At 42.8% G+C, this 22,500-nt stretch overlaps 1 protein-coding gene across 6 annotated transcripts in view; it reads left to right on the plus strand.

Moving 5' to 3' along the window:
• Positions 1-22,500, plus strand: part of LOC113544532 (cytoplasmic dynein 2 heavy chain 1) — a 63,758-nt gene that overhangs the window by 6,429 nt on the left and 34,829 nt on the right. For 4 of the 6 annotated variants that reach the window (XM_053239805.1, XM_053239807.1, XM_053239808.1 and 1 more), the window contains exons 11-46: positions 162-286; positions 1,295-1,470; positions 2,076-2,271; positions 2,507-2,602; positions 2,803-2,967; positions 3,320-3,418; positions 3,739-3,878; positions 4,224-4,458; positions 7,047-7,174; positions 7,416-7,531; positions 7,864-7,991; positions 9,103-9,252; positions 9,452-9,657; positions 9,891-10,046; positions 10,747-10,861; positions 11,659-11,829; positions 12,265-12,423; positions 12,545-12,768; positions 13,162-13,294; positions 13,592-13,709; positions 13,805-13,917; positions 14,388-14,501; positions 15,246-15,387; positions 15,596-15,801; positions 15,967-16,149; positions 17,029-17,211; positions 17,520-17,743; positions 18,919-19,028; positions 19,144-19,343; positions 19,808-20,072; positions 20,246-20,453; positions 20,575-20,704; positions 21,039-21,194; positions 21,286-21,545; positions 21,890-22,136; positions 22,234-22,385. In XM_053239805.1, the coding sequence (XP_053095780.1) occupies positions 162-286; positions 1,295-1,470; positions 2,076-2,271; positions 2,507-2,602; positions 2,803-2,967; positions 3,320-3,418; positions 3,739-3,878; positions 4,224-4,458; positions 7,047-7,174; positions 7,416-7,531; positions 7,864-7,991; positions 9,103-9,252; positions 9,452-9,657; positions 9,891-10,046; positions 10,747-10,861; positions 11,659-11,829; positions 12,265-12,423; positions 12,545-12,768; positions 13,162-13,294; positions 13,592-13,709; positions 13,805-13,917; positions 14,388-14,501; positions 15,246-15,387; positions 15,596-15,801; positions 15,967-16,149; positions 17,029-17,211; positions 17,520-17,743; positions 18,919-19,028; positions 19,144-19,343; positions 19,808-20,072; positions 20,246-20,453; positions 20,575-20,704; positions 21,039-21,194; positions 21,286-21,545; positions 21,890-22,136; positions 22,234-22,385 (5,929 nt within the window). The remainder of the gene's footprint in view (positions 1-161; positions 287-1,294; positions 1,471-2,075; positions 2,272-2,506; positions 2,603-2,802; positions 2,968-3,319; positions 3,419-3,738; positions 3,879-4,223; positions 4,459-7,046; positions 7,175-7,415; positions 7,532-7,863; positions 7,992-9,102; positions 9,253-9,451; positions 9,658-9,890; positions 10,047-10,746; positions 10,862-11,658; positions 11,830-12,264; positions 12,424-12,544; positions 12,769-13,161; positions 13,295-13,591; positions 13,710-13,804; positions 13,918-14,387; positions 14,502-15,245; positions 15,388-15,595; positions 15,802-15,966; positions 16,150-17,028; positions 17,212-17,519; positions 17,744-18,918; positions 19,029-19,143; positions 19,344-19,807; positions 20,073-20,245; positions 20,454-20,574; positions 20,705-21,038; positions 21,195-21,285; positions 21,546-21,889; positions 22,137-22,233; positions 22,386-22,500) is intronic. The other 2 variants (XM_053239806.1, XM_053239810.1) reach the window with 1 other exon arrangement.

The raw sequence follows: 22,500 nt of genomic DNA on the forward strand, positions 1-22,500 counted from the left end.
ACATTTTGAAGAAAGCTGGTCACATATCCATCGGAGGTTTCTAAATCAAATCATACCCTGTCGTAACAGATTCAGTGGTGTCGTCATTGTGCTAACAGTCGAAACGTGAGGTTTAAACACCCAGGATTTATCATATGACACGATCTCATTGTTTGTCGCAGGGCTGCGTGCTGATTTTGATGGCCGATGCCATGGTGTTCCAGGAGAGAAAACCGGGCCTCTGGCAGGCAGGAACCTTCCTGAGGTTGTTAACAACATAGTTTGGGTCAGACAGCTGCTCATGAAGGTAAAAATCACACACACACACACACACACACACACACACACAGAGTCAGGAAAAATTCAGCAGTGACATGGATAGTCTGTTTACAATGATACCAAAAGTGTTAGAAGTAATCTATCAAATTCTGTATTTCATATCCACCATCACAAACCACCACTGGCTTATTATTATTATTATTATTATTAGTATTAACTGTTATACTTATTAAGGAGTTTCTGTAGTTTTATTAGAACGTTTAAGTGCTCATTTGAGTTGAATGGCTTTAATCCAAGCCACAATAAATCAATGACAGTGTTTTGTTGGCTCCCGTAAATAGCTAGAATATTATTGTAAATGTTTAAATAATGAATTTAATATTCAAACTGTACTGAGGGAGAATTTACTGGAATTTATTTTACAGTTAAAAGAGTGCAGAATGTGTATTTGTTAGCATCCAAATAATTATTAGCACCATCACGTAAAGAGTATTTTATAGCCTTACCGTATATTACGTTTTTATGCTTCAAACTTTAATGAGTTTTTATTAGCCGTAGCTCCTAATGTTTTTTTTTTCTTTTGTTATTAGCTACACTGCTAATTAGGTACATGTTTAAATGTGATACTGAAAAAAGAAAATAATAATACGAAACCCAATATTTGACACACACGCTCAGGAGGATGCTGTCAGAGATTCTTAAACTCACACGTACTGCAAAACACACAGAGTGTAAATTAGTGTTCTGTTAATCACACACAGATGTAGCTACTCACTCATTACCCGATCACCCTCCGTAACTCCTTCGCCCTTCCCATAGCCGACGCTTGGACGCTAATGCTAACTCTAACCCTCCGCTGCCACAATGACCTCCAATCCTTACTGAGTGTTTATATTAGTCTCACTCCTGTAGTTAATGAATTATTTGTATTATTTGACCTACTTGTTTAATGAGTTTGTATTAGGAACATACCATATTGAGGCCTGCTCTGTGGAAGATTTTCACAAAGTGTGTGTGTGTGTGTGTGTGTGTTCAGGTGGAAGACTCTTTAAAGATGGCGGAGGCGCTGTTATCAGACCTGCCAGGCTTCCGTGCGTTTGTGCAGTTCTCTGATGAGGTTCTCGAGCAGCTGAGGTCATACGAGCAGGAGCAGTTTGATGACTGGACAAGAGACTTAATCTCCGGACTATCAGACCCCAAATCAGGAATCAGGTACACACACACACACACACACACACTCACGTTTGTCTTACTATCCTGGTGAGGACCTTCTTTTGATATAATTATTAATGCAGCTGATTAATGCTGTGTCTGCACCTCAATCTAACAAATGAGGAAAAGGAACCAAAAGGAAACAGTTTGTTTTTTTTTTTTTAAATAAAAAGCTGCACTTTTTGCAAAAAAAGCAGTTTTTTCCCCTTTAAAATTGTCAGATATTCCCATCCTTGTAGGGACGTTTGGTCCTCACCAAGATATAAAAACATGCCCCCACACACAGTAGGCATGTGCATTTTTTGTGCAAGTTTATTAAATAATTCCTGACCTACAAATACGTCAGAAAGACATTAAATAATTGTCGTTATTTATTTTCTTGTGAGCACTGCACTGGTCTCCTTAGAATGTGATGGAGATAATCGTGTGTATTTCCTATTTCTATTACAAGTTAAAGTCTTACGCTGGGGACAAAAGCTGTGCTGTTTCTGGTGTGTGTGTGTATGTGTGTGTATGTGTGTGTGTGTGCGTGTGTGTGTGTGTGTGCGTGTGTGTGTGTGTGTGCGTGTGTGTGTGTGTGTGTGTGCGTGTGTGTGTGTGTGCAGTTTGCAGGCCAGTAACCGGGTGATGGAGCTGGATCATGTAGATGGAAAGCTGAAGGTTCAGTACTCCGAGCGCTTGGTGAGTTTAGTGAAGGAGGTGAGACAGCTCTCTGCTCTCGGCTTCACCGTTCCAGCCAAGATCATACAGGCAGCTACCGTCGCTGAGAGGTTCCACAGACAGGCTCTCGTATTGAAACAGGTACACACACACACACACACACACACACACACACACACACACACACACAGCCTTCAACATCAGCTGTATTGGTTAGTAAATAACTGATATACTAGCGTGTAGTGTGTAATAAATACCCACAGCTGCTGATAATGGTGGACTGTGTTACATCAGCGCAGGCCACAGCATCTTTTTGCTCTTCAGAAAAATTCAGCAAGTGTGTGTGTGTGTGTGTGTGTGTGTGTGTGTGCAACAGGTGGCTCATTTCTACAACACCATAGACCAACAGATGATTCCTTCCCAGAAACCAATGATGCTGAATTATGCTCTGGCCTTTGAGCAGGTTATTAAGGTAACACCACTGCTACTACTATTATTAATACTATTACTACTACTACTACTACAAGTTCTAATAACAATAATAATAATATAGCATGTGCCATACAAGATGTAACATTTAAATGCAGAACAGTATGAATAGGTAGCGCCCCGTAAATCAATAACTCCTTGTAAACGTTGAAGCGTTAAAGTCCGTACCCGACCGATTTGTAGCAGAGTCCTCGTGCAGAGACGCGGGATGGAGGAGGCAAACTGCAGATAACGTGGGAGAACCCAAAAGAGCTGGAGATTTACATTAACAAGCTGCAGAATGCTGCAGAGAGGCTCTCCGCCCAGAACAGGAAGCTCCGCAAGTGGCACACTGACTTCACTGACAAGGTAACAATGTAGTATCAAGATATTTAAATCTGAAGCTCATATCATCTGCAAAAAAAAAAAAAACAAAAACAAATCTGACTCAGAGTAATAGACATTCCCTCATTCTCAGAACCAACATGACATCCCTAACGTAGGTTACATTTTATTTGTTCCCTTTTCTTAGTACCGTTAAATTTAGCAGGAAACATCAGCAAATGTTCCTGAAAAGGTCTGGAATTTTCATAGTGCGTCAAGGGCAAGAACCCCGTGATTACTGACTGTGTTCTGACTAATGATTGTGGGTTTGTTGTGTGTATGTGTCTTGTTTTTTTGGTGTGTGTTTGTGTGCGTGCGTGTGTGTGTGTGTGTATAGGTGGTCATGTTGATGAGTGTAGATCTCCTGCGGCAGCAGCAGCGGTGGAAGGAAGGACTGCAGGAGCTCAGGGCTGGATTCGCGACCATCGAGTCCCAGGCATGAGCTCTGAGCGTAAACATCATTACTCACCACCACTCATCCATAATCAATCCCTAAAACCATCACTCCTGTTCTCCGTTCATAATTAATAATCACTCCATAATCATTAATAACTCACGAGTCAGTAATAACCACTCATCACTCATCACACGATGTGACCTAGTAATATCACAGTACCTTGAATAAATCCTAATGATCTATGGGATGACGGTGTGAGCGGAGCTACCTGACATGTTGATTTTAATATTTTTGATAAAGAAATCGTTTATCACCGTTCAACGCGCGTGTGTGTGTGTGTGTGTGTGTGTGTGTTACAGGGCGTGCGAGTGAGCGATATGCATGCATGGAGACAGCACTGGAATCATCAGCTGTATAAAGCCCTGGAGTTTCAGTACCAGTGCGGACTGCAAGCGCTCAACAAGAACCTTCCTGAAATACACATCGACCTCGTTTTTAAGTGAGAATCTTCATATCTGTGTGTGTGTGTGTGTGTGTGTGTGTGTGTGTGTGTGTGTGTGTGTGTAGGACTGGATTATTCTGGATTATTGTGTGTTACTGGGTGCTGTGTGTGTTTGATTCATATAAGGGTTTGTTACAGGGTGTGTGTGAAGGAGTAGAATGTGTTACAGTGGAGTGTGTGATAATGGAGTGTGTGTTATTATGTAAATAGTGTGTGTAGAATAAAATTGTGGTTGTATTAGAGGCAGTGTTTTAGTGTGTGTAGCAATGAATTTGTTTCATTAACGTTCCAATACACCGCGTATGTGTGTGTGTGTGTGTGTGTGTGTGTGTGTATGTGCAGGCACGGCCGCGTGCAGTTCCGGCCGGTGTGTGAGGAGCTGCGTGTGAGGTACTACAGAGAGCTGAAGCGCTTCATCAGCATCCCCAATCAGTTCAGAGGAGTGTATGAGAGTGACAAGGGGGCGGAGCCTATATTCACCGCCATGATTGACAACAACTCCCGAGCCTTCATCACCATCTACAGCAACGCCGAGCAGCTGTTCAGCAGACTGCAGCAAGTACAGGACAGGTTCAGGGTGAGCGCACACACACACACACACACACACACACACACATACACACGCAGACCTGCTCAGGTGTGTCTGTATGCATTAAGTGATGTATAGAGATAAAAGGGAAAGATAGACAGACACACACAGGTAGAGAGACGCAAAGAGAAACAGGTAGACACACACACACACACCCACACACACACACACAGATAGATACCCAGAGAGACAGACACTTCAGACAGACAGAGGAACCAACACCCAGACAGATACTAAAAAAAGAAAGAAGGATGAATCCTAAATAATGACACAGGATAGTACATTGTCGTACTGTGTAGATCACGCATGTAAGAAACATGAAGCTAAATCCCAGATTAATTGTTGAAGCCACTGTTTGTCACTAGTTCACTGTTGTGCACTTAAATAAAGAGCATAAAGTCAAATTCCAATGGTTTAGACCTTTATACAGTGAGGGGAAATAAGTATTCAGACACTATCGTTTTTTTTTTTTTGTTATTTAACATATTCCATTGAACTTTTTTCAGGGAAAAAAAGTATTTGGAGACCATATTAAAAAAAAATACAAATGTAAAGATTGCAAAACATAAATCAGATTCAAGATATAAATGCTGCAAAAAAATGTTCTCGTGCAAATTGCATCTGGTGTCGTTATAAAAGACGTTGTCGTCGGGTGGGAAGATTTCATCAAGGTGACGCAGCTTCCTAAAGTTCTCAGGAACCTCATTGTTAAGCAACACTCAAATAGAAAACAGTGCTGAGGCATAACAAAGACCTTAAACATCTGAATGTTTATTTCCCCTCACTCTATAATTTCTTACATGGGTTCCCGGAGGACTGGTGGTTAGGCCACAGCGTGCCGCAGCCCGGGTTCAGTTCCCGGCCAGGAAACCAACCCCAGCCACAGCGCGCTCTCAGTACCGTTCCCAAGCCCGGATAAAATTGGGGGAGGGTTGCGTCAGGAAGGGCATCCGGCGTAAAAACTGCAAAATCAAATACGCGGACCAATGATCCACTGTGGTGACCCCTAACGGAAGCAGCCGGAAGAGGAACCCCAAGAACATCTCTATAGTTTCTTACAGAGGGTGGCGTTAATACAGTCAGGTCCATAAGTGTTTGGACAGTGACACAACTTGTGTAATTTTGCCTCTGTGCACCACCACAATGGATTTAAAATGAAGATGTGATTGAATCAAGAAGTGCAGACTTTCTTTCAGATCTAATTCTGTACACAAACACATACAGTGTGCACTCCTTTCACTTACTGAAGACAAGACTGAAGGCAGAAAAACCCACAAACAAGCAGCAGCTCAAGGGAGGAAACTCGGCCTTCGGTGGCGTCCATGCGTTCCAGACTTCAGGCAGTCATTGACTGCATCCAAGTATTAAAAATAATCCTAATATTTATGATTGTTAGTTTGTCCAATTGCTTTCGAGCCTGTGAAAATGGATACTATGTAAAAAAATAAAAAAAAATTAAAAAAAAATGGCTGTAATTCCTAAACGGTTAATACAATAATTTTGTTAAAACCCTTGAATCAGAGCTGAAAGTTTACACTTTAATCACATCTCGATTGCTTCATTTCAGATCCACTCTGGTGGTGTACGGAGGCAAAATTGGAAAAAGTGTGGGTCACGGGTCAAACACTTATGGACCTGACTATATGTGTGTTTAGTGCTGGGTCTTTCCCTGCCCAGTGTGTGGTACCGAGGGGCTACACTGGTGCCGTCCCATATGACTATATGTGTATGGTTTTTTGCAATTGATTCCCATGTGGGTGTGTGTGAAAACAGGCAGTACAGTCTTCTGTGCGTGCGTGTGTGTGTGTGTGTGTCATTCTTTTCGCTTCCTCTTTCCTATCTTCAAAAGCAACTCTGACTCTTGGTTTCAGTCTTGTGTAGCATCTCTGTTTCTCGCTTTCTGTACCTAAAATTCAGACACACACACACACACGCTCGCACACACACTTCTCTCTCTGCTCTAGTGAACTGAACACTCAAATGTCGTCACACACTCTCTAAGGAGTAAGCAGACGTGCGTCAAAACCGCACTTTTACACTACAATAATCCTTTGACCTTTCATCATGGTTAAGAATATCATCACGCTATCACTTTTAAAAATCTAGTACATGCAAAGTGATAGAGTATAAAGCAGAATTCATCGAAGACATTAAAATTAAAACATCCCTGTGCGTCATGTTTCCAAGTCAAACTATAAAATGTTTGATTTCACGCACGCTGTTTTTAAACACTCTGTTTCTCTTTAAAACTTTCCGCCGTCGTCATGACTGTTGTCATGAGCTGCGTATCAAATCTAAAACTCTAATCATACAAGTATTTACTCATCGAGAAAATCCGTCAGAACAGAATGTGACTCCCAGTAACATCACAAAATATTAGCACACAAAATCTGTCAGCGATGTTTCTAACAATAATTTGTGAATTAAATGAATAAAACAAAAGAGGAGGTTTTTTTCTTGACGATCAAGCGACTTCACATGGGGTCACATGACCCCTAGGTTGGGAGGTGATACCTGGTGTAGAAGAGTGTTGATTAATCTATGATTAACTAGAGTGTGTGTGTGTGTGTGTACAGGAGTGGGTGGTGTTGGGACAGGTGGATATGGAGGTTCTGGTGGAGAAACACCTTCTCACAGTACAGGACTGGGAAAGAAACTTCAGAGCCCTTAAAGCGAAAGGGAAAGAGGTCGAACGTCTTCCCAGGTAAACACACGCACACACACACACACGCACACACACACACACACACACACACACATATACGTATATATATTTAAGGAGACGTTTTTTTAACATTCATGGAAGGCGCGTCCAGCGTCAGCTTTAAATATAAGCAAGTTTTTAGTAACTCAGCCCCCAAGTGTTTTATCCTTTAAATAACACCCTTCTTGGGGCTGTGCTCTGTTCACTGTGTGTGTGTGTGTGTGTGTGTGTGTGTGTGCAGCGTGGAGAAGGTGGACTGCTTCACGGTAAACTGTGAGCCAGTGAAGGCCGCGATTGACGATTTGATCCAGAAACTATTTGACACAATGCTGACAGCTCTGAGGAAATCCATCCAGGGTAACCTGCTCACATGAGCATAGCCAATCCTAACAACTTCCTAACAAATGCAGTTAAACCAAGAGTGTGTAATTGTTGTCTTTCACAATAAATTTCTTCTCGAAGGAAGAACATCATCATGTAAAACATGCACAGTGCAATGCTTCCACCTGCTGGATGAAAACATATCTCTATATATGTATAGTTCTATACTCAATAAAGAATAAACTAGTGTGCTGATAAGGCAGGTTTTCTTTTTAAGCTGATGAGAGAATAGAGAGAAACTTGTACTGAAGGAGACTGCTTCACGTGTGTGTGTGTGTGTGTGCGTGTGTGTGTCTGTCTGTCTTCAGGTCATATACAGGCCGTAGACTCATTTGTTAACAGTGGGATGGCTGCGTTATCTACACGACCAGAGAGCATAGAGGAGATCGGAGAAGCCAACTCCAAACACAGCCAACTCCAGGCCCAGAAACCTGAGGTACTTTCAGAATTATTTATTGTTTCCAGGGAAAATCATACTCAGGCTCCTCAAGAAGGTAAAAGTGTTCGAATTCTCTCAAGACTCTGCAGTATTCATTAACTCACTATGCATTGTACAGGATATGTTCAAAACTTCTGTATCTAAAAAAAAAAAAGACAGAAATTTGGACGTGTAAAAACAATGTTCACTGAAGGTGATTCACGAAGAGAGGGTATGAACAACCTGGAATGTTCCAAGGCACAGTACCTCCTTCTACTGCTGTTACATTGCTTTAAATTTTGATTTAGATGGTAATTATGGAAAATATGTACTTTTTGAATGTTTTATGTGTAGGTTATGCTTCAGTTCCAGCAGATGGAGGAGAACAGAGCTGTAGTGTTGCTTTAATGTTCCTGTAAAGTTGTGTGCTGGTTCTGCCTCAGTACTAGAAGATGGAGGAGAACAGAGCTGTAATATTGCTGTAAACTTGCTGTAACTTTGTGTGTAGGTTCTGCCTCAGTTCCAGCAGATGGAACAGAAGAACAGGGCTGTAACATTGCTGTGATGTTGTGTATAGTTTCTGCCCCAGTTCCAGCAGATGGAGGAGAAGAACAGGGCTGTAACGTTGCTGTAACGTTGCTGTGACGTTGTGTGTAGGTTCTGCCTCAGTTCCAGCAGATGGACGAGAAGAACAGGGCTGTAACGTTGCTGTCATGTTGTGTGTAGTTTCTGCCCCAGTTCCAACAGATGGAGGAGAAGAACAGGGCTGTAACGTTGCTGTGACGTTGTGTGTAGGTTCTGCCTCAGTTCCAGCAGATGGAGCAGAAGAACAGGGCTGTAACGTTGCTGTGACGTTGTGTGTAGGTTCTGCCTCAGTTCCAGCAGATGGAGCAGAAGAACAGGGCTGTAACGTTGCTGTAACGTTGTGTGTAGGTTCTGCCCCAGTTCCAACAGATGGAGGAGATGAACAGGGCTGTAATGTTGTGTGTAGGTTCTGCCTCAGTTCCAGCAGATGGAGGAGATGAACAGGGCTGTAATGTTGTGTGTAGGTTCTGCCTCAGTTCCAACAGATGGAGGAGAAGAACAGGGCTGTAACGTTGCTGTAACGTTGCTGTGATGTTGTGTGTAGGTTCTGCCCCAGTTCCAGCAGATGGAGGAGAAGAACAGACTTCTTCGCTCGGTTGCAGGAGGAGGCGTTGACTCAATCAGCTCGCTCAGAGCAAAGTGGGACAAATTCGAGCTGATGATGGAGAGTCACCAGCTCATGATCAGAGAACAGGTACACACACACACACACACACACACACACACACACAAACACACACAAACACTCTCTCACTCCACCACTATAGTGAACATATTAGAATTTTAGGACTCTGTAACTCCGTTAATGACTAGTGGTCTTTTGATGATGATGTTTGATCTCTCTCTCTCACACACACACACACACACTCCTCCTTTCTCTCTCTCTCTGTCAGGTAGAGGTGATGAAGAACAGCGTGTCGGGTCGAGTCAGCGTGTACTTGCAGGAGCTGCAGAAGTTCCGCTCTCGTTGGGATCAGCTCCGACCCGCCGATGATGTCATCGAGTCATGTGACCCCGACGCCTTGCAGCGCTGTGTGGAACGAGTGAGGGAGAAGAGAGAGGAGTTTAATGAGCTCGAGAACACACGCACGAAGCTGCTGTACGACACACACACACACACACACACACACATTCATTCTTTCTCTATCACACACTTGTTATTGTGATTTGTGAACATTGTGTTTAAATTTTTAGATCCTGACATTATAACTGATATTTTCAGAATGCTGTATAAAAGATTACATTAGGGAAGTAGTGTTTTCCAGCTAGACCTGTAGGTAATGCTGTTTTGTTTATACATGTGTGTGTGTGTGTGTGTGCGTGTGTGTGTAGGGAGGATTGTGAGCACTTTGGGCTGGATGTTCCGGACATGTCTCTTGCATTGGACACACTACACGACCTGCAGAGGTGTTCAGACATGTGGAGCCTGTATGAGGAGTTTCAAAACACACTAAACACCAGTGCGCAGCAGGACTGGATCACCTTCAGGTCCACACACACACACACACACACACACCCAAGTTTGTCTGAATATCATTATGAGGACCTTCCGTGGATCTAATTATTAATGAAGCTAATTAATGCCAGCTCTAACCTTAACCTTAACCTCGGTAACCCTCAGTAAATAATCAGTTTTCTAAAACTTCTAAATCTGGCATTTACACACAATGGTACTAAGTGATTGATGAACGAAGCCGCTTGTGAGGAGTCTTCCATCATCAGAATGCAGCGCATGTGTAAAGAGAAAGCAGATGATTACTCCTGCTGCTCCTGAATTGCTCGATACTTCATCATGTACACAGATTTCCATCATTCCACCATCTTGGCGATGTTCGGAGTGACGATTTAGATGCGTGTTTGAATCTTGTAGCTCTGATAGCTTGTCTCACTGACACTCTGCTCTCTGAGCCGCAAACTAATAATAAGTCAGGTAATGAAAAGTACTTGATGTTAAACGTTTTTGTAACTGTTTTGTAAAAGAGCTCTGATCTAAAGAAAAGAAAACACCCACAGGACTTTCTTTTTTATAAATCGCCCGTGTTTAGTCCTCAATGCTTCTGATTAGATTTCATGTTAAACATGTAGTGAGGATTGAGATAAATACACCACGGTATTGGGTAAAGGTGCTAGCTGCTCACTTGTCACATGATTGCACTGTTTTATTGTTTGCTGTGTGTTTCCCCAACAGGAGCAGGACACATGAGTTTGAGGAGTTTGTGTTCATGTGGCACGATCGCCTGAGGAAGCAGGAGGAACATAACACCATGACGGTCATGCTGCAGAAGGAAGTGGACAAGTACAAGGTATTAGTCTGATTCTTTTTCTTCATGTAACTTGAATGTATTTTTTTTTTTTGTTCTGAATTTTCAAAAATGGGTGGAATTGCCATAGACCTGGTTAGATTGAAGATTTTCTTTTTAAATTAACTTTATACTTTTTGTCTTGTGTGAAAGTTTTAAATTGCAATTACAGCCGACCCATCAGCTGCTTTGTTTATATTCAAACCCACAAACTTATCAGCATCATACTTTGTCTTATTCTCTTCCTTTAGGGGGCTTTCACACTTTTTCCAGAGTTTTTTCCAGATATGGGAAAAAAACATCCCATGTTACATGCACACTGTAACCATAACAACCACTCCTAACTAATATCGGGCAACTAACTAACCCGATACTAGATTAGATTTATTATCAGTAATAAAAATGAAATAAATTCTGGTCTAACTCTGATGATGAGGTGGTTGTTTGTCTTTGCTGTAGCTTTGGAGGCGGAAAATCATGAGAAATCGAGCCGCTTGACTGTACGCAGCCGCGGTTAAAGCGGCACGTCACATCACGTACCAGTGAACATCTCAAAAATACACACGCTGTTATTTGTTGTTACATTGCAACATTGGAATATTTGAAAATATTGAAATATTTTCTCGTAACAAGACTAAAAATTCACAGGAAGTTTGTCCTCCATGTTTGTTTTTTCCCACTTAGCCCACAATATGCAACCTGATTGGTCAGGAGATTTTAAAAAAAGACTTGATGTCACTCATTGCTTTTCATTGCTGTTTTGTGTGTGTGTGTGTGTGTGTGTGTGTGTGTGCGCGTAGACTCTGCTTCCTGTGCTGAAGTATGTGAGAGGTGATCACCTGTCTCAAGATCACTGGCTGGATCTGTTTAGACTGCTCGGCCTCCCCAAAGGAACCACTCTGGAGAGACTCCTGTTCAGAGACCTGCTGACCGTCTCACACACCATCATAGATAAAGCCCTGGAGCTGAAGGTCCACACACACACACACACACACACACACACACACACACACCCACACACACACACGCACAGTCTCTTGTAGCTTTCTTTACTTGTTACTAAGCACAGATATAATCCAGCGCTGATTTTATTTCTGCTACTTTTCTGTGGACCAGGAACTATTTGGGCGGCAAAACATGAGTGTCAAAGAATAATAGCTCTTTTAAGTAAAAAGCTAATACTTACAGCAAAGCAGAACATTTTCAACTACACTCATGTTTTTGCATGAATGAAGAGATAGAAATGTGGAGTGTGTGTGTGTGTGTGAGAGAGAGAAAGAGAGAAAGAGACATTAATGTGAATGTCATTTGCTCAACACAGTAATAAAGGAAGTGCACCTGTGAAGTATCGTACTGGGTCTTTACTCTTAATCTGTGTGTGTGTGTGTGTGTGTGTGTGTGTGTAGGACCTGAACAGCCGTGCTCATGCGGAGGTGAGTATCCGTGAGGCTCTGCGTGAGGTGGAGCTGTGGGCTGCTGGAGCGAGTTTCTCTCTCACTGAGTACACCAACAGCACCAGCGCTCACATCAGCCTCATTCGCGAGTGGAGAGACGTCATGAACCAGGTGAGAGAGAGAGAGAGAGAGAGAGAGAGAGAGAGGAATGAGATAAATTGTGTTCTTCAGTGTTTATTAAGTGTTAATCTGGTTGGTGATGGCTGAACCCTTGATGTTTTCCTGTGTGGAGGTTGGAGATAACCGGTGTCTGCTGCAGTCCCTGAAGGACTCGCCATATTACCAGCGCTTCCACGATAAGGTGTCTCTGTGGGAGACTCGTCTCGCTGACCTCGATGACTTCCTGCAGAGCCTCAACAGCATCCAGAGGAAGTGGCTCTACCTCGAGCCCATATTTGGGCGTGGCGCGTTGCCGCGGGAACAGGCCCGGTTTCACAGGGTGGACCAGGACTTCAGGTCAGGGATCCAGTGTGTGTTTATGCGTGTGCGTCAGAGGTACACACGCTGTGTATGGAGAAGACGAGACAGAGGGACGTGTGTGTGTGTGTGTGTGTGTGTGTGTGTGTGTATATGTGTGTGTATTCCTGTCTATATCAGCCTGTCTGTCTTTTTGATTTCCACAAAATGATTGTCTGGAAATGCCGGAAAGCTCGATGATAAAACACGGATAAAAATGTCTTTAAATGTTCTACAGGGAAAGATAGACAGGCAGCTCAAAAGACAGCAACCACACTGAACTGTTTTGCAGTATTTTGGACACTATTATGAGTGTGTATGCTTCTGTTCTGTCTGTCTGTCTGTGTGTGTGTGTGTGTGTGTGTGTGTGTGTGTGTGTGTGTGTGTGTTTAGGGCCATAATGTCGGATGTGCAGAGAGACAGCAGAGTGACGTCTCTAACCACGCGAGCAGGAATGAGAAACTCTCTGAACACACTGCAGGATCAGCTACAGCGCTGTCAGAAATCCCTCAATGATTTCCTTGAGGTGCTGGATAACACACACACACACACACACACACACACACACACACACACAGCTATGAGCTTGTCTCAGTTTGTTCAATTTGTCTAAATTAGGTGACACTGCCTTCTGTAATTAGTATGCCGATTCTTAGTTTTAATTCTAACAAGCGACCGATGTCGAGTAAGCTTAAAGGAGCGTGCGGTTTGAGACGCAGCCTTGAAATGGCTGATGTTTCCGTTAGAAACAGGAGTGAATTAGGAAGGTTTTGTTTTGTTTTGGTTTTGTTTGTTTCCTCTGACCCCTGTGTGACCTTTGCAGGAGAAACGTTCTGCGTTTCCTCGTTTCTATTTCATCGGTGATGACGACCTGCTGGAGATCCTGGGCCAAGCGACAAATCCCACTGTCATCCAGACACACCTGAAGAAGCTGTTTGCAGGTAACACACACACCCACCCACACACACACACACACACACACATGTGCTTGTCTTGTATACCTGTGTTTTGATGTTTTGTGTGTGTGTGTGTGTAGGAATCCACAGTGTGGACTTTGACTCGAGCTGCAGCAGAATCACAGCTATGAAGTCACTAGAAGGAGAGACGGTCCCTCTGAGGAACACAATCACCATCTCTAATGATGTGGAGGTCTAACACACACACACACACACACACACACACACACACACACACACACACACACTTTCTCATGGTGTGTAATGAGGTTTTATTCTCCTGGTGAGTGAACTCAGGATAACAGGTAGACAGACGGATCACAGTCAGATAGACACACAGGTGGAGTAATACCCTCGGGATGCTGTTATAGGAAAATAATTAACAACGTTGTGGTGTGATGCGGCCCCTAGTTACCGTCGCCAACCTAAAGTTGATTATTTTCCAATAGCAGCACATCCCAAAGTGTTTTATTCATCCGTGGAAATTTGACATGTGATATCTCATATTTGTCTAAATTGCTGCACAGTTTATCTCACTGCTTACAAAGCGATGCTTGTTTAGGGAACGTCTTCTTAAATGGAGTATAGACAATTACAATAATGTGACAAAACACAAATCAGACTGTGTGTGTGTGTGTGTGTGTGTGTGTGTGTGTGTGTTAGGTGTGGCTGAGTGAACTGTCCTCAGAAATGAAGGAGACGTTGCAGTTCCTGCTGTGCGAGTGTGTGAAAGCAGTGAAGGGAGGCGGAGTCGACCCCAACCGCTTCCCCTCACAGGTAACACAACTTAGATTTAGACTGAAATACAACTATTCAGTTATATCATAAATTATATAAATATGGATTTGAATCATTTCTTATATAAATGTCGTGTAACCGATTAATTTCTTTAATTTAAGATCACTTAGCATGATGTGCGTTCATTCAAATTCATAAAATGCTACATTTATTGTTACTCATTTTATTCAACAATGATTAAATATATGTATAATAATGTATAAATTCATGTTACGTAATAAAATAATAATGTAATGTGATGTATGTAATATATTTAATAGTGACATATAATATGAGTTATATGATGTATGTAAATATGTAAGACTTGTAGACAAATAATTTTAGAAACAGTTATACGTTTACAATTATACAGTTCATGATAAAATGTTCAAATTAAGTAAAAAAATGTAACTAATAAATATGAATTGTATGTAAATTACTATTGATGACTCATAGTCTCTGATAATTCTGAAATTTAAAAAGAAATGTTATATAGTGTACTATCATGTGATAATTTTGTAATAGTTATGTAGTATATTGTAAAAAATAATTATGTAGCGTTACACAAAAACATGTAAATAATGTATCGATTGTCATATGAACCTCATGATACGGAAATAATACGTAGATTATGTAATGATTATATTATATAGCAGGTTATTATTGCAATAACAGGACTATATATATGACTGAAATCTGTGTGTGTGTGTGTGTGTGTGTGTGTGTGTGGTTGTGCACGGACAGATCCTGTGCCTGGCTGAACAGATCCAGTTCACAGAGGATGTAGAAAGCGCCATCCGTGAGCAGAACCTGCACCAACTGGAGCTCGAGCTCACGGCCAAACTGGAGCACTACACCGACACAAACGCTCGCATAGAGTCCGCAGGTGCGGAAGTGTGTGTTCATGTGTGTATTTCAGTGTGTAAATGTGTCTATTAGTGCGTTCCAGTGAGTTGAGTTATCAGTAAATGTTCGCAGTGTAATAAATTTACTAGCTAGCTAGCAGAAGGAGTGCAGTTTGCTAACTTAATGCAGACGTAAACATTAGAATTGAGCTCGAAAGCTGTTATGCGATATTGTTTGTGTATTTTCAGACTCCAGTGTGTTACAGTTGAAGCTGAAAGCTCTGATCCTGGATGTGATCCACAACCTGTCGGTGGTGCGGGAGCTGCTGGAGGTTCACGTTCACAGTGCGGACGACTGGGTGTGGAAGAAACAGCTGCGTTTTTACCTGAACACTGATCAGCGCTGCACTGTACACATGGTGGACGCAGCGTTCAACTACACCTACGAGTACCAGGTACACACACACACAGAACATGTCTCAAACCACACACACTACTGTAACTGTATGAGACGCATCACAGGCCACAGTGTATTCACATTTACTGTATTCTTATACACACGGAAGAAAAGACGAGTAATTCGACACCGTTTGTCTCTTCTGTTTTGTTCTATACTTCAGGGTAACGCCCCGAAGCTAGTGCACACTCCGCTGACGGATAAGTGCTACCTCACGCTGACTCAGGCCATGAGGATGGGTTTGGGAGGAAACCCGTACGGACCGGCCGGAACCGGTAAAACTGAGTCTGTTAAAGCGCTGGGAGGACTGCTGGGCCGACAGGTGCTGGTGTTCAACTGTGATGAGGTACACACACTCACACACTCACACACACACACACACACACACAAAATATTAGAGTCCATCTACCTTTAGCAGAACAGATCAATATTAATGTCACGATTTTCTGAGAGTTATTCTAGTGACATGCTGTGACAGGAAACTAATCAACGATGCGATGTGTTCCTGTTAACTTTTTCCCTGTGATCGTTTTCCAATAACAGCATGTCCCTAGGTGTTTTATTCCTCTTACACCACAGCAGTTTGCTGACATGTCATACTTTTTATCCATTTATTGTTACATTTAATATTCCACGAGACAAGGTACTTCCTTTTATCACTTACGGTGTAGCAGTCATTCCTTCACCAGCCTCTCTTTTTTTCTCTCTCTCTCTCTCTCTGGACGCCTTGTCGTGTTTCTGTCCTCTGTCCTGAAGACTTTCCCTTATACAGCTTTACCTCCGACACTGGAGACTCCTTCCAGATTTGCTAAATAAACATCTTGTCACAGAAAACGTCATCATAGGAACGATTACAGACGTTTAAATAAATCTGTTAATGTGGAGCGTGCGCTATACGAGTCCCTGCGTAAGTTGTTACTATAGAAACGATAATGTATTAGAACAAGCGCATTAATATAAACCTGTGATTTGCTACTTTCAAAGCTGCTGTTGTAGAACATTAATCAGTGCTTAATCAATAACCAATCAGAAGTGAGAATTCAGCAGCGCTGTGGTGTAATAGGCTTTTAAAAATATCTGCTCATTAATTTTCCCTTGTTCTGTTTTGGAGGAGTGACAGCTTGTACCTCAGGCTTGAAAATTCATTTTAAGCTCTAAATGTTAACAAAGTTACTGAAGCCCACAGTCTTAAATTTTGTGTGTGTGTGTGTGTGTGTGTGTGTAGGGCATCGACGTGAAGTCTATGGGTCGTATCTTCGTGGGGTTGATAAAGTGCGGAGCTTGGGGCTGCTTCGATGAGTTCAATCGTCTGGAGGAAGCCGTGCTGTCTGCCGTGTCCATGCAGATCCAGGCCATTCAGGACTCACTGAGACAGCATAGAGACACCTGTCACCTCCTGGGCAAAGAGGTTACACACACACACACACACACACACACACACCATAAAGAAGCTGGCGTATTCTATGTAAAGCCTGATGTGGCTTGCCCCGCCCGCATGAATGATCTCTCGGTTATCTAGTTCATAAATCTGATCACCAAGATTTTTAAACATTCAGACTTGCAGGTGATTGGACAGTTATCAGTCTTTATCTGCTGCTATAGAGGGAAGTGTGTGTGTATGTGTGTGTGCACACACACTTCCCTCTATAGCACTAGATATAGACTGATAACTGTGTGTGTGTGTGTGTGTGTGTGTGTGTGTGTGTGTTTGTGTAGGTGGAGCTGGACCCAAACTCTGGTGTGTTCATCACTCTGAACCCCGCCGGTAAAGGTTACGGAGGGAGACAGAAACTTCCGGACAATCTGAAGCAACTTTTCCGCCCTGTTGCCATGACGACCCCCGATAACGAGCTCATTGCTGAGGTCATCCTCTACTCCGAGGGCTTTAAACAGGGGAAAGAGCTTGCACGCAAACTCACTGCTGTGTTCAACCTGGCCAGGTTAACACACTCACACACACACACACACACACACACACTCACACACACACACAGAGTTAATTATACCAATGTACACACACATCTATATCATATATATATATGTATGTAGGGAGTTGTTTATGGTGTGTATTTTTGTAAATGTTTATAGGGAGCTGTAGAAACTGTTTTGGAAAAAAGGAAAAGAAAAAACTTACAATAACCTGCTAAGTTTTCACATGCCTTAAATTAAACTCATGCTAAGAGTCTAATACTAAGAGTTTTTGGCTAAGAGTCTACCAACTTAGCACATCTTGATTTGGCAATTTTATTCTACTCTCCCTTGCAAAAATGCTCCAGATCTGTCAAGTTGCACAGCCCTCTTCAAGTCATTACACAGGCTTTTGATAGGATTTTACTTCTGGGCTCTGACTGAGCAAAACTTTGATCTTCTTCTTCTTCTTCTTCTGAAGCCTTTCATTTGTTGACTTGGATTTTTGCTTTGGATCATTATTGTGCAGGAAGGTGAAATTTTTCTTCATCTTCATCTGTCTAACAGAGGCATGCAGGTTTTGTGCCAAACTAAAGATAAGCAACACTTTGTAGTGTGATGCTGCCACCACCATGTTTCACCAGGAGTATGGTGTATGGTGTTCTTTGGGTGATATGGTGTTTTTGTGCCAAACATATCTTTTAGAATTGTGCCCAAAAAGTTCTACCTTGGTCTCATCAGACAAAAATACATTTTGCCACATGGTGTAAGGTGATTGTATATAAGTTTTGGCAAAATTTTATGAGACTTGCACATGCAGGGAGTGACCACTACTTGCCAGATATTCCTGCAGCTCCTTTAATGCTGCTGAAGATCTCCTGGCAGCGTCCCTGATAACTTTTCCTTTTGTACTTTTGTCTATTTTGGAGGTTTGTCTTATCTTTGGTAATGTTATGGACTTCACAGTGTTCCATGGTACATAAATACATAAACACCATCAACAACTCCCTCCACTCATATACAGTGGATAAAAAAAGACTACACACCCCTATTAAAATTCAAAAGGTGTTGAGTAGACTTTTTATATCCACTGCATATGAGTATAGGGAGTTGTTGATGGTGTTTATGTATTTTCATACATATGTATATATATATATATGTGTGTGTGTGAGTGTTATTGATGATGTATATATGTATATTTGTGTAGGGAGTTGTTGACTCCTCAGCAGCACTATGATTGGGGGCTGCGTGCTCTGAAGACGGTGCTGAAAGGCTGTGGGAATTTATTACAGCTACAGAGGAAACAACACACAGAAGGTATTATTATTATTATTATTATTATTATTGTTGTTGTTGTTGTTGTTGTTTCTAATGCTTCAGCAGTAGTGCGTTGAACCGCTCTCCGTCCCTCTGTACCTCCGTCACTGTGCAGTGAGTGAGAGTGTGTTAGTGGTGCAGGCTCTCAGGTTGAACACACTCTCGAAGCTGACGTTCTCAGACAGCGCTCGCTTCGATGCCCTGCTTAGAGACGTCTTTCCTGCAGTGGACTTCAACGAAGTGCACTATGAAGAGCTGAAGAACGCCCTTCTGGGCGCTTATGAAGAAGCACAACTTGAGATCATACCTAGCCAGGTACACACCCATTTCATGAAACGAGTGAAACAGCTCTTGGTAGTGCAGTTAGACTGTTTATCCAAGTGCTATGTATTAGGGCTAAAAAATTTACATTAAAAAAAGGAGGCAATGTTTTAATTTTATTAGAATCTGTAATCCTTCAGATTTGTTTAACTAACTGTGATGTAAAAATGTAAAAATTTCCGCCTTCATCTTCAGAGTACAAGTAGTATATAATTAATAAATAATTAAAAAATATATATCATTACTAATTTAAAAATCATTTAGCTTAGGACTGTGTGTTTTTGTAGACTTATGTCAGGTGTCTAATGGTAGAACTTAGGATTTGGAACATTTGAAGAAGATCCATAACTATTACGAAAATAATATTTATGAGGAATTGTCTGGATACTAGTGTTTGGTAGAGTGTAAGCGTGTGTGTGTGTGTGTGTGTGTGTGTGTGTGTGTGTGTGTGTGTGTAGGTGAGGAAGGCTCTGGAGCTGTATGAACAGATGAGGCAGCGGATGGGCGTGGTCATGGTCGGTCCGAGCGGCTGCGGGAAGTCAACCGTGTGGCGTTTGCTGCGTGCCGCGTTAAAGCGTCTTGGCCTCACGGTGCAGCACCACACCGTCAACCCTAAAGCGCTGAGCCGACAGCAGCTGCTGGGACACATGGACATGGACACGCGCGAGTGGAGCGACGGAGTCATCACCGCTGCTTCCAGACACGTCATCCGGGAACCTCAAGGTGACACAACACACACAATCTTCCTCAAAAGCTCACTGAACAACACAAGCAGTCACTAACCAGTGTGTCACAAAGCTCACAGTCTTTATCCTTTTCAGTCTGTGTTCCTCTGTCCTTCAGTCTCTTTATCAACCTTCATCACTCTATCTTTCATTCTCTCCGGCTCTCCGTAGAGGTGAGTTCGTGGATCGTGTGTGATGGTGATATCGACCCAGAGTGGGTGGAATCCCTGAACTCGGTTCTGGATGACAACCGTTTGCTGACAATGCCGAGCGGAGAGCGCATTCAGTTCGGCCCAAACGTCAACTTCCTGTTCGAGACACACGACCTGAGCTGTGCTTCTCCTGCCACCATCTCCCGCATGGGCATCATCTTTCTCAGGTAGCCTATCATTACGCTTTGCTTCTTATGAGCAGCTGAGTATAGTGTAATGTATATAACATAATAATGTGTAATATAAGCCTGTGTACAAGATGTGTGTGTGTGTGTGTGTGTGGGACAGTGATGAGGACACTGATGTTAGCGCTCTGCTGAAAGCATGGTTAAGGAGAGAGCAGGTGGAGAACAGGGACAATCTGGAGATCTGGATTAATGAATACTTCCAGCGAGCACTCAACTGGGTGTTCACACAGGTATACACACACACACACACACACACACACATTCTGACATGTTTTCCTGTACACAAAAATCATGTTTACTCCAGATGTAGTTATAATGGAAGCCTAATACAATCAATACACTTTTGAAATACACAGCTACACTGTATATAACGCATTAAAACCATTATAATTCTCAAAATAAATGTTTTACAATTAGGATGAGAAAGATGTGAGAGAATTTATATTAACATTTCATCATCTGCCCTCATATTTCCATCATAGCCGAGTCTGAAGTATTCCTTTAATATATCACTATGCCTATCTCTGTGTCTCTCCTTCTCTCTCTCTCTCTCTCTCTCTCTAGGGGGAGTGTGTGGTAGAGACTAGTCTGGTAGGGGCTGTCCTGAATGGTTTGTCCCATCTGAGGGGGGTGAGTGAGCGGGGGGAGTTTATAGTTGGGTTGATCCGTGGACTCGGAGGAAATCTGCAGCTAAAATCACGACAGGAGTTCGCCAAGCAGGTCAGAGCGTGTGTGTATGTGGGCTGTCATTTTGTAAGTGTGTGTAAACACAGAGGTATAACCATATGTGTGTGTGTGTGTGTGTGTGTAGGTGCTAAGCTGGGCAGGAGAGATCCCTCCTGATCCGCGGAACCCTCTGGATCTGTACTACGATCGTGACTCCGGTCGAGTGTGTGTGTACGAGCTGCAGCGTGGCGATGGAGTGCGTGTGGAGGACTTGAGCAATACGCACACACTCCCCGTCATACACACTCCACGTACACAGCATGCTCTACACAACTTCACACACTGGCTCCAGTCTGGACACACACAGCCATTCCTGCTGGTTGGGCCAGAGGGCTGTGGCAAGGGGTACAACACACACACACACACACACACACACACTTATACACACACACATTCATACACAAGTGCATTTCACACCCATGAGATGAGAGTTTATGTGCAGTTATGGTGCGTTTATATTTGAGTAACGTTAACGTAAGTTATAACTTTCGTGTTTGCTTCAGACTTATTAAAGACTGTTTAACTGAGAGTGTGTGATGCCACATTATGTACAAAAACAAGTGAAACACCCACAGTGTGTGTGTGTGTGTGTGTGTGTGTGTGTGTGTGTGTGTGTGTGTGTAACCTTCTATGAGATGTTCACATTTTTATACTGGACTATGTGTGTGTATGTGTGTTTGTGTGTGCAGGATGTTGTTGCGTTATGCGTTTTCCAGGCTGCGCTCCACTCAGGTGGCGGTGGTTCACTGCAGCGCTCAGACGACGTCGCGGCACGTCCTGCAGAAACTCACTCACACGTGCGTGTGCATCAGCTCCAACACACACCGCGTGTACCGGCCGCGTGACTGCGAGCGGCTCGTCCTCCACCTCAAAGACATCAACCTCCCCAAACCGGACAAGTGGGGGACCAGCAACCTGATCGCCTTCCTGCAGCAGGTTTTAACTTCACCTCCACACACACACACACACACACACACACACACAGAGGACACACCTTTAAAAAGCTGTACGTATGTCTCTGTGCATCTCTAAGGTCTTGACATATCAGGGCTTCTATGATGAAAGTCTAGAGTGGGTCGGTTTGGAGAACATTCAGATCGTTTGTTCGATGTCAGTTGGAGGCGCTGTGGGACGCCACACACTCACCTCACGCTTCACCTCTATAGTGCGCATCTGCACCATTGAGTGAGTCACACACACACACACACACACACACACTCACACACACACACACACAAACTCAACTAATTCATTTGTACTTAGTGTTCACTCCCAAATGCAAGAATTCACCTCTACTTAG

This window comes from Pangasianodon hypophthalmus, chromosome 14 (assembly GCF_027358585.1).
Source record: "Pangasianodon hypophthalmus isolate fPanHyp1 chromosome 14, fPanHyp1.pri, whole genome shotgun sequence".
NCBI lineage: Eukaryota > Metazoa > Chordata > Actinopteri > Siluriformes > Pangasiidae > Pangasianodon > Pangasianodon hypophthalmus.